The sequence below is a fragment of the Clytia hemisphaerica genome, unplaced genomic scaffold, assembly GCF_902728285.1.
Source record: "Clytia hemisphaerica strain Z4C2 unplaced genomic scaffold, Clytia hemisphaerica genome assembly, whole genome shotgun sequence".
Taxonomy (NCBI): domain Eukaryota; kingdom Metazoa; phylum Cnidaria; class Hydrozoa; order Leptothecata; family Clytiidae; genus Clytia; species Clytia hemisphaerica.
In genome coordinates this window covers 40,855-53,541 of record NW_027104373.1, presented here as the reverse complement: position 1 = coordinate 53,541, position 12,687 = coordinate 40,855, and the positions used below count along the sequence as shown (strand labels likewise).

Below are 12,687 nucleotides of genomic sequence, written 5' to 3'. Positions count from 1 at the left end.
ATGGAAGGAATGTAGTGTCTTCTTTTTTAATTGAGATTGACTTACTTGACTTATCAGCACACCTCTGGTTGAGGCTTTGCCCACTTGTGAACTTTCTCTCGCCATCTGGTTCTATCACTTGCGTATCGTTCGGCCGTTGCTAATGGAAGACCTGTGTCTTCCCTGATTTTATCTTGCCATCTTTTTGCAGGTCTACCTCTTCTTTGTGTGCCTTGGAATTAATTTTTCAAACATATTTTAGCTAGACTTACCTCGGGCAGTCTTCTTGCTACATGCCCAAACCAAGACAAGCGTATTATCATATAGACAGTCGGCACTGGTACACTGGTAACTTGACTCTACATAGGGATAGCCCTCAAATGAATGACTTGGCTGGTCATTAAAATACAAAGCTAAATCAAAACATGGTACAGTAGAGTGCGAACAGACTACATAGTTCATTATCATTTAATTTAATTTATAGAAGTGTATTTCTCAGGTCTATTGACCTCTATGAAACAATCTTACATCTTTACAATTTATGGATCTTATCATTCCATTAGTTTGTCAATTCTATATTAAATAGAGTTTTACAGCTACTGGGCCTCTGACCCACTCTTCTTACAATCATGATGTTATTTCCATCGTAAATTTCTTTAAATAGAGTTTAGTCCTAGGACTACCTCTCACTTTCCATATATGACTCTTGTCTTTTTCTTTCGATGTTTTTTCTTTTGCTTTATGATGCCATTGCTTTATTATCTCGCGTTCTTTCCTTGAAAAATCGTCTGACACTCTGAAATCATCTTTATCTAGTTTGTGGGCTGATGCAAGTATTCTAATCCTTTCTTCTTCACTCTTGAGAGTAACTTTTAATGGTCTCCATCGTTCATTTGTATACATTTCATCTTTACGAGCACCTATGCGTTCTACCTTGATTATCGTCACATCGAAACCCATTTGTGCTTTCAGTATTCTTTCTATAAAATCTTTGTCGCCAACTCGTTGCTGTTCTTTGTTTTCGTGCTTGTTTTCACCTAAATCATGCACCATGATGTTGCACTTGGTTGATTTGAGTCAACGCTCCTCTTCGTTCACTGATTTGATGAAACTTTTTATGGCCACCTCTTGTTTTTGTAGATCATCTTTGGTGACTTCTGCATATGATTGTTTTTTTGTTTCTGTGTTGTTGAGCTGTGTTTCAGATCGTTTGTTGTTCCGTTCTTTGTTGACGTCTTTTTTATCCATTAGCTTCTCGACTTTCCTTTCTAGAGAGGTTATTCTCTCGTTGAAACCTAATTTCGATCCTTGATGTTCATCTTTATCTGCTTCTTTTGTTGTGATGTGACTGCGAGCTTTTTGCCTGCTTTAATCCTCTCAAGTAAGAGTGGCGTTATTTTAACACAATTTACACATTCGAAGCGCCGGCTTTTATATTGCAGACAAAGCTGAATCTGATAAGCCGGGAGCTCAGAGCAGGCATAGAGTCGAGTCGCCAGTGCACGAACGGCCCCAGTGCACGAACGAGCGTCTTTGTACTTGAAAAAAACAACTTAAAACAAACTTCTATAGAATTTCCTTTGTGCAGCGGAATCCTCAAACTATCCCTTGCAATCTCTCCAAAAATTAAAATAAACGGAGCACTAGAACAACACCAAACCGATTTTGAACGAGGCCAAGTAAAAAAATCACGAAATTCGGGATTTTTGTAAACATGGCAGATCGCGAGAGAAAATGTTTTTTATAAGAATATTTGCGCAAGAAGAGTTCTGAAAATGACTTTCCTCTTTTAAAAACCTGTTATCTTCCATCACACAAAATTTCATTGAAACATGTTAGCTCATTAATTCAAAATCAATAGAAACATATCACCAGTAGTTGATATAAAAAAGGTTCCAGTCTGCGAACGATCCGAGCACCATATTCAAAATGAAGACATTGCAACGTCAAAACATTCGAAAGCGCTGGCGATCTCGATTAAAAAAGAAGACACTACATTGCCGCGCTTTTCGATGAGCAAAACTTGAAAAAGAAAAACAAAAAAATGGACGACAAGAAAATATTTACAAAAATAAACAGGTTAGTAAAACGCTAAAGTTCTTATAAAAAAGACGCTTTTTTGGTGAAAAAGCGCATAGTTTTGAAAAGTTCAAATACCCCTGTATCATCTCGGAAGAGAGTTAAAGAATTAACTGGGAGCGGAGCTCTAATTTTTTCTTTCAAAAGATCGTTCGCGCACTGGTTCCTCGTTCGCGGACTGGGTCCGAATAGCGCTCGCTTCTACGGCTTATTATTCCAAGAAGACGCTTTCAAACAAAGTGATAACAAATTGAAAGAAGAACTTTAACCTTGTCTACAAGATGGTCAAAAAGGATTTACGTAAAAACTAAAAGTAAGCGAAAAAAGAGAAAAATAAGTTTGCCGTTCGTGCACTGAGCACCCCCCTCTAATGGACAAGTCTATTACATCTCCTACATTGTAAGGTGTCGTTATCTGCTATGATGTGTTTGTTAAACAGTTATTGGGTGTGCAATATCCATAATTTTGTTGAATTTCCTTGTTAGAATTTTCGCTGATTTCCGCCATATTGTTGCATTTTCAGGATCGTGGCAGCACAGAAAAAATTTGACGTCAAAATCACTCATTATCATTTGTATTGAAATTTTGCTGCTTTGATTGGTCTGTTTGTCTGTTAGACTAGGGTGATAGAAATTCTTAGCATCTAACAAGCTATACAAGAGAAATAAAATCTTGAGAGGTAACAATTTGTGAGGAAAAATCAGGGTCTGTTTTAAAATTAAAAGGGAAAGAGATTACCCTTGTCATGTTGTTTACATCAATCCCAGCAACAATACGCCAAAAATCCGCCATCTTGAAACAGAATAGTTTGAGTTCATGTTCACAATCTCACGAAAATCGAAAGCCGAGATTGAAGCGAAAAGCTACGGTGGCCTAGAAAGGCCACGCAAAATAAAAAAACCTTTCAATACAAAAATAAAAAAAGTTCTTTTGTATTGAACTTTTTTTATTTTGTATTGAACTTTTTTTATTTTGTATTGAACTTTTTTTATTTTGTATTTGAATTTTTTATTTTGTATTTGAATTTTTTATTTTTTATTTGAACTTTTTATTTTGTATTGGAATTTTTTATTTTGTGTGGCCCTTCTCGACCACCGTAAAAAGCAATTTGATGACGTACAGTTGACATGACGACGACTCTTTTTTCTTCGGAATTTCGGAAATCGGGCAAAATTCCTTCGGTATTTCAGAATTCTGAAAATGTTTCGGTATCGGAGATCCATGAATTTTTGCTTCGAAATTTCGTTCGGAATAAATACATAAAAAATCAAATTTGATGAAAAATTAGTCAAAACGAGGAAAAATACCCAAAAAATCGGTGTCAAAATTGCAAGTATTTTTTTCGGAATTTCGGAAATTTTGGCAAAATTATTCGCGGTATTTCGGAATCGTAAACCCCGTATACGCCCCCCCCCCTCAACAGGTCGCAAAATCGAGGGGGGGGGGTCTGGTGGTAGTCGAATCATCCCAAGTTTCAGGTCGTCCCGTCGCACTAGAAGTTTGCAGGTCGTGATTTTTTTAAGTCGAACCATACCAAGTTTCTAGAGGTTCCTATCAGAAGTTAACTCGTCGGAACTTAGTACATGTTCCAATCATATGTACGTTTAACTGTTTTCATAAGTGTTCATGTCATCCATCAGGTATATTATGGGGATAAAATATAAATTCACATTGTTGAGCTCTGCGAGTGGACAAAAACTGCACACCACACGAACATAACATTATCTCCACAATATTTTGATTTTTGATATACGAAACAATAAAGTTTTTTTGTTCAATGATGAGTCGACTGCCGAAATTTGCGACAAGCCAACTTCTGAGGCAACAACTCGCGACTTAAAATTTGGAATGTTTCGACTTCCAAAAGATTCCGACTTGCGCACTTCTAAATGCGACCTGCGGACTTCTAGTGCGACTTGAAGGATCGAATTTTGGCAGCGATCTAACTTCATAGAAATCAAGCCTAGTGGTAGTGTGAGTATCACAGCTCGAATAAATACGAGCTGTGAAGACAAAGTTTTTTTTAATACAAGATCTTGATCTTTAAACCACAAACGAGAAAACTTTTTTATCGTTTTATACTCCTTCTCTTCACTTCATAAAAAAATATCTCCAGATTATCTTTCAAGGATGAAGAGTGAACCGTCCCTAATTTTCAAAAATGAACAGCAAAAGTTTGAAAAAACAATTTTATTATGAAGCAAGATGGAACACACTCATTGGATTTTGAATTTAGCATGAGTTGTTGCGATAAACAGACTGTACCTCTCTTATTGAAAAAAGGCGATAATTCTGATTAACTTACTACAATCAAAGCAAAATTTTGACTGGAGATGTAAATTAACGATTCTAAAATATTTCATGAAAAAGAAATTGAAAATTCATGAAAACGTCAGCATTTTTTGACGTATTTTAATTTTTCCCGACAACAAATGACGTCATTCAAATTTTCGGAAAATTTTTGAATAAATATTTCAGAATCATTAATTTACAACTCCAGTCAAAATTTGGTGTTGATTGCATTAATAAAATTGAAGTTATTGCTGTTTTTCAATAATGACGTCATTTGAATCTTACTTATGACGTGTTTTTTCGATGTATTTTATGACGTCAAAACCAATTTTTGACCGATATCTTGAGATTGGCTTAATGCAAATTTTTGACCCAGCACTTTTCGAAATCCGCTCGTTGATACGATTCTTTTGAGCTATATATGAACGTTAAGGAATAATTGGAAGCGGTGCGCGTCACGCAAAATATATTTGGGACATGCCTTGTTTCACCCGAGTTCATGGGTAAGATGGATTGGTTCATGGGTAGATGGATTGGTTCATGGGTGGATGGATTGGTTCATGGGTGGATGGATTGGTTCATGGGTAGTTGGATTGGTTTATTGGTAGAGAGATTGGTTCATGGGTAGATTGATTGGGTCATGGGTAGTTGGATTGGTTCATGGGTAGATTGATTGGGTCATGGGTAGATTCTCTGTTACTTGTTTTAATTGGTAAATCAGCCTTCAGAAATAATTTTCAGTTAAATCAAATTAGCCAATCATTTAATAAATGATTTTAGTCAACTTTACATTCTGATCTGTAAAATACTAACTAGACAGGTGCCGGAACCAAAATTTTGAAATTTACCATTGGCGCCCCCTTTAAAAAATACTTCCCCTAGTAAAAATAGTAAAAAGATGCTCAAAGGGTTAAAAAAAGTAAACTTGAAAAAGAAAATGAATAACTGTGATGAGTCTCACACATAAGACAATCTAATCTTTCAGTGGTCAAAGCAGAGTTTTTCTTCTCAGTGAAAAACCATTATCCACAGATTTTCATTTTTTTACACAGCAAGGCTCTCAACTATACTGAAATTCGCAGAATTTTAAGAGGGGAACGTTTCTTTTCGAACTTTAGTGAGGTGGAAGAATCTTTAACACTGAACTTTTACATCATGAATCGATGATGTTTTGACGTTCAGGTTTTCCAAAAGTAATGTATATCGATAATCCTGGAAAGTTCGTCAACAAAATGGTGCAATTTAATACCGGTAAGTTACTATCATTATAAAACGTTATGTATATTTTTGCACTCTTCAAAAAGTGGCTAAAATGGGCAATATGGGCTGTAAATTTTGATCTAAGAAAAGTATGTAAAAATGTGAACAGCCTTTTAAAAACGCCTGACTCATTTATCCAAACGACGTAGCTCAAAATTGGCGAGACAACTCAACCTGCAAGTAGGAGAAATCCACACATGCATATAGATGAAATTGTCAAATTGCCAATACATCTTTTCAAACTCCAAATTAGATTCAACTCAACCTGCAAGTACGAGTAATCCACGATCATATGATCAAAGGTTAAACAGCTTGATGTCTTATCCACGTGTTAAAATTTGTAATAATCGAGTTCTATAGATCTAATACATGATTAAATTGAAATTAAATTAAATGGTATTGAGAGAGCATCATTTTTTGCACCCATTCAACGATTGGTAAAAACAGCTGCAGAGAACGCCGAATAGAAGTTACAGCAAAGTCTTAAACAGCTTCTATGATGTGAAACCAATTAACAACCAGGCTTTAAAAGTACTACCAAGACAAACTCAAACAAAACGAAAAAATGAAGTTGCCGAAAACACTTTGTTGTGAGCTTGACGCTTTGCTATTTTGAAGACTGGTTACTATAAAAGGAACATTGTCTTTTCACGTTTTCTCAGTAGCTATAAGAAGGAAAGAGCGCTATGAGAAGAAATCAGTTTAAATACATACAGTGCATGGTAAGATGATATGAATGGTCAAAAGATTTATAAGTCAATTAATGCTAATGGTACATGTACTCGAGTGTTCAAGTTAAGCTAATGAGAATTTTTTTTTTCAATTTAAGGGCTCTGACCATAGTGAATTTTTCATGCACGTTTTTTTTTTATTAGAACACCTAAAATTTGGCTGAGCCTGGATGTGCTTATTTTTTTAGCAATTTTCAGCCTAAAATGTTCTTAAATGCGTTCTTAATTTTTCAGACTACTCTAAATCGACAATATGATACAAAATAAAGAGCACTTGAATTTGGCAAAATTTGGACAATATTCGACTCTCGACTTTTGAAGATCCACCCCTAAATTCGGTTAAAACTGCTTAAAAAGAGGGAAAAATTGTAGTTTCTCGTCATTTTTTTCCAAACTGAGGCTGGTTATGTTCTTAAGATGTTCTTAATTTTTCGACGAATTAGCCTATATGTTCTTATAAACTAGGTTCTAATAAAAAAAAACGTGTAATTGTCGTGTTTAAAATGTGTTTTCTGACCGATGTAACCAACAAAACTATGGCATGTTATACATTTTCTGTTAGACAAACTATTCCTGAATCTGAAAATTCAAAAATTGCATTGAAAAAATTTGATGAAGAAGAAAATGAAGACTTTTGCGAGGAAGAGTATTTCAACTTTGAAGAGCTTAGTTTCGGCGAAGAAAAAACATTTTGAAATTTTTTTCGCAGTAGATGGTGTATCTTTTACCGAACAATAAAAATTTTTGCGGAAAATTTGTGTAAATGCTTCTTTGTCTCGAAATCTTCAAAATAGTGGTTTTTCATCAATTTTTCATCTGGATTTTGATTAAAAAAACAGTCATAACTTTTGACACATCTTTTTAGAAAAATTTTCCGCAAAATTTAAAATAGTTCAATTCTTGTGGACAGTGTAAAGAAACTTTGAAACAAAAAAGTTAATTACCCATTAAAACTAAGCACTTTTGGTAAAAGAGGGTTATGCAACATATTATTAACATCTTTTTTCTTGTTCTATGACTCTTTTTGTGAAAATACCCTTCTTCTTGGAGCAACAAAAATTTAAATACAATAATCATTGTTGTCACGGATTTGAATGACATGAATGGGGGGGGGGGGTAACTCGGTCGGTACAGGAAAAACCCTTAGATTGCAATTGATGACCCTCGGTTATTAATTAGGTAATTTGGAGTTAAGACTAGGTCTGGCACTCAAATTCCGATTTTCATTTTCAAGGTCAAGCGAGAAAAGGAAAGGGGATAAACTCTCTCAATTCAGAACTGGCGACCACCAGATTGATAAACTTACCTGCCATAAAAGACATTTTTTTTTGTATTTCAGATTCTAATAAAGCATCATGTATTCAAAGCTATTTTTATTGCTATTTCTGCTGGTATCTCCAAATCAAGTAAGCGGTCGTAAAGGACTGTATTACGCACGCCACTTGCCACGAGGAGAATATTGCTCATTCAAAGGGTATGTACCGGGAGGAAATAAAGTCACCGTGAAAAGGATCACAGCACCGACAGCAAAAATGGAAGACGGAATTTTAGGTGCTTTTGGATCAAACATGGGAAAAATCGTTGCTGGAACACAAGGAAACGAACTGATTATGAAAGGACTTAGCAAATTAGGAAAACTGGCTAAAATCGCACCCAAATTGGGCACAGCGTTAGGAATCTTTGGTATCGGTCTTGGTATCGTTCAAGCCTTTACAGATCCATCGCCTCAGGATATTTTGGATAAAGCCAATGAAGCTATCGGAAAATTAACTGATGAAGTCAACCATCGATTGGACGAGATGAAAGGATATGTCGACCATAAGACAATCAATCTCGAAAAAGATTTGGCCGGACGCGAGTACAAGTCTTTGTTCAAAATGTGGGGGAACTGTTTGAAGGAGACAACAAAAAAGAAAGTTGACGAATGCCAGGAGGATGCAGCCAAAGATATCATGGCTGCACGACCCAAATTCGCACTTTTTTCCAGCAAAGTCCATGCTAACCAAAAACTTTCCACTTATGACGCGAAGCGTCTTGAGGCTGCGTTGCTACTTTTCCGTGATTACGTTGTTCTGTGTTTGGCCAGTCTTTCCGCTTTAACTGCCACGTATGCAGATTCACCAAGCCATAAGCTAGACTTTAGCCGGTACGCAAAGGATTTGAATAATGAGATAAAATGGTCTGCATTGTACGTCCGAAACGCAGTGTCCATGATCGAGAAAATGCATACAGATGGCGACTACTGTAAGGAAACCGTGTCATGCAAAACAAAGGAAATTTGGGAAGGCTGGCCAGGCGCACATACACAACAAAGCGTGGATTGCCAATGTGTGTTTGACCGTGCTGGAGTATCAAGCCACACGTGTCATGAGAATGTGATGATCAGATGGGATGGCAAAAGAAAGTTAGGAAGTGATTGGACATATTATACTACTTTTCAAAAGAATTGGGAAGAGGGTGGCAAATGGATCGCGTTGAAATTATTCCATGAACGTCCCTACATGAAAAAATTGAAAGAAGCAATCTCAAATTATTGGCAAAATACACTTCTTGATGTTGTGCCATCCTGGGAGAAATTGGAAGTCAGATTACCGAAAGGTGACCAAATGGCAGAGAGAGATTGGAGGAGCATGCGTAGTATGGATTATGAGCGTCGACGTCAACAAGTGGAAGATGAAATGGCAATGGAAATGGATTCCCAATATGCTGAAGATGAGTACAGCCAATCACCTTACCAGAGAGATGTCCAGCATAACGATTACGAATTTTATGGTGACAGAATGCCGGCATATCGTGTTCGGGAGGATCGTCAAAGATACGAAGATGGCAATTCGTATAAGCCGGTGTCTTACAGAAATGAAGACCTTTCGTATGGAGACAGGAGAGAAATGTTCGATGCTTCCCACATGCGTCTTGAGAGAGGGGGATATCAGATCAGCCGAGATGCTTCACCTTACATGAGATTGCCGTATCGTACCTCAACACGAAGAAATAAGGAGCGCTTCTCTGATGAATTCTACACCGAAGAATAAACCACTTATTAACGTTGAGCAGAGTCTTACTGGGGGATAATCGGCAATTAACAGATAAAAGAGGGGCATTCAGAGGTTTAGTTGCTCAATTACATTATATTAGTATAATTAGTTTAGTTAGTATAATTCTTTCTGTCAATTTTATCATGAATATTCTTATAAAGTAGATTTTGATAAAAAAACGTGAATGTTACCATTTTAAAGGTTAGGCAAAATGTTAGGGAAATAACATAAATTTTACATTATATCGAACTGAATGAATTAACTTTAGGCGTGACTAATGTACATGTTTGTTTTTGTCAAACTTGTTATAAATTCTTGATGATTGAGTTTTGGCATTTGAATACGTGTTAGCTTAATACTTGCTTGAAAATTGCTATATAAAATTGCTATATACCAAAAAAAATCGTAAATATACATAATTAACAAAAATATTCTTCATTTATATACCAATAATTTTCCTTTTCTACAATGACAGATATTACATATCTTCACTATATATAGAATTATCATTTAATCAGCAAACTTTGTAACGTTAATTGAGTTTATTATGTCCATAATAAATCAGTATTTTAAGGAATAATAATTGCAAAACTTTGTCTGGCTGAACTCGAACTTGAAACCCCACTTTCAACTATCTTTTCAAATAGAGTCCAATATAAAATTCTGAAAAAATAAACCTACACTCTCAGCTCATAGTTGCTCTGTAATTAAAATCAAACAATTTTTAGCCTTTTACAGCATTTTCTCAAGTAAAGTATTTAAAATGACAAAGCTTAGACTCCTTCTCGTTCTGACCTAAAAAAATTAAGATGTCTTCCTTAGGTAATTTATACAAACAAGTTGTTAACTTACAAACAAAGACGCCAGTATCTCCTTGAGCTACATGTTTTTTTTATAAGCAAGTGTATGCCCCTTGGCCAGGCTCGTGTATTCTTAAGTTCTCAAAGTATCTAGGTATAGCTTATGCTTATTATATGCTTATGATTCACCCCGAGCCAATTGGCGTACTGTACAACCAGGACCCGGACCGGACCCTGGACCCTAAGAAAACCCGGACCCCGGACCTTTACGAAAACCCGGACCCCACGTAAATTTTCGAGAAAAAACGGATCCCCACTAAAATTTTCGTGAAAACACGGACCCCCCCCCACAAATTTTCGAGAAAACACGGACCACCCACAAATCTTTCGGGGCCCTTCCCCTCAACTATCAAATTTTGAAGAAAACTTAGCTTCTTCCCTCTAGCATATAATTTTTGTTCTCGCTAAATTATTGGATAGTACATAAGTAGATCTAATCAATGAATTTTAGGGTTTTTTTAAGCTGTTTGAGCTTTTTTGGACAAAAGATTACAAAGAAAACTTTCATACTTTAAACCGAATCAATGTTCCGACTTAAAAATTCAAAGTCAAAGAAAAAGAACAAGTCGAAGTTTAAGAATATAAATAAGATAAAATATAAATTGAGGCTGAAAATAACATTTTGCTAGGCATATTGAGCATCGACTTGATTTTCCTGTGTATTTATGAAAATAAGTGTAGATGATTAGATAATTTGACGGAAATTCGATGGAAGATTCATTCTATTCATTCTATTAAAACACAACCATTTGATGTCTGGAAATTTGGGTTTTAAATTTTGAACTGTTTATATGGGAAATGTTTATGAAAATATGGATTCGAGTCTTCTAGGAAATTTGAGGGAGGGGGTCCGTATTTTCGCAAAAATTTACAAGGGGTCCAGGTTTTTGTAAAGGTCCGGGTTCCGGGTTTTCTTAGGGTCCAGGGTCCGGTCCGGGTCCTGGTTGTACAGTACGCCGACCCAAGTTTTTAGTGAATTTTCAGAAATTTTGTAAAAATTTGTTCAGATGTAGCTAGATGTAGCTAGCTGTGAAATGTCTTTTTTTACTTGACCTCTACCAAACCTTTTTATTAAACAGATAAAAAATGACAACTTGAAAAATATTTCAGGCTGACATATATGCTTATGCTATGCTTAGGAATTCTGCAAATCTGCGCTTCATATGCTTATAAGTGTTATGCTTATAAAAAAAACATATGTAACAAGACTGCATTAGAAGTCGGCAAGATAAGCACTGTCACATGTGGAGACTAAGCTATACTTAGTCTATCATAAGTTACATGTTTTTTATAAGCATACAAAAGAAATCGAAAACAGGCTCGGAGATGCTTAGGACGAGGGCTTGACAAGGCTGAAAATGCCTATAAGGATGCTCATATCCCAAGTAAATTCTCGAGAAATTCCGAAAATCTGTAAAATTCAAACCAAAAACAGTTAAAACCAGGAAGTACATTTTTCATAGGCTCAAGGTAATGCTTAGTACATGTTTAATTTTTTGACATTTCTGAACCTAGATATGCTGAAAATTTCACGTGTGTGTTTGAGTTCAAAAAACGTGATAGTATTTGCAAATTAATTCAATTCATAAGGCTTTTGGCCGAGAGGCAAAACCCAAAATCACCTTGTTCACCTTATAAAAAAATTGGAAGATAGGTTGACGTCAGTTACCTTTCCCGCTCAGAGGTCTCTTCTTCACTTTCTTTCTTTTTGTGTTGATCATTTTTCATGCTTGAAGTAAACGATGGAAGAAATGTTCTTGTTGCACCAAGAGGCGATCAAACAATTCCTTCATGCTCTCCATGTCTTTTGGAGGTACACGAGGTACGCTTTATTCCTGTTTTGGCGAAGAAATAATGCGAAAAAATACACAGTAATCAATGAGTTACGACGAACTTCTAAAAAGGATAGAATCTTTTGAGTTTTGAATAACATTACAATTTTTCAAAAAAATGTGTTCATCTGTTCACAAAACATAGATTTCACCAGCAAGTACCTTTTTGGGAGATTCTTTCTCTTATTTTTCTCGTCGAGCTTCTTTGCTAAAAGTAAAAGTTGTATGACTTTTATGTATCATACAAGCTGATGTACTAATGAAAGAAATAATGTTCTCGCCAAAATAAAAAAATCGTTGATTCGCTAAAATAAGTTCTCGCCAAAAATTTAAAAATTTTGGTATTTTGCCTAAATAACTTCTTGAGTTCACAAAAAAGCTTCAAATAAGGCAAAATAAAACAGATTTACGCTGTCATTTGCCAAAAAATTTGAATCGACCGTCCAAATTAGTTCTCACCAAAAAAAGTTCTCTTAAGGTAATTCTTGATATGCGTAAGTCAAGATGACGTCATATTTTTTACCGGAAGCACCCGAAAAAGCCGGATTTTGACCTCCGTGTTTCTATTTTTAGTAACAGGGAGAGGTCAAATCCCGGCTTTTTTCGGATGTTTCCGCTA

The 12,687-nt window shown here is 35.7% G+C and overlaps 1 protein-coding gene across 1 annotated transcript; it reads left to right on the top strand.

The window, feature by feature from the left end:
- The first annotated feature begins 7,684 nt into the window (after positions 1–7,684).
- LOC136818720 (uncharacterized) lies at positions 7,685–9,736 on the top strand. The gene has a single exon (XM_067074956.1). It carries the CDS (start codon positions 7,697–7,699, stop codon positions 9,371–9,373), a length of 1,677 nt encoding a protein of 558 aa, XP_066931057.1. The 5' UTR covers positions 7,685–7,696; the 3' UTR covers positions 9,374–9,736.
- The last annotated feature ends 2,951 nt before the right edge of the window (positions 9,737–12,687 follow it).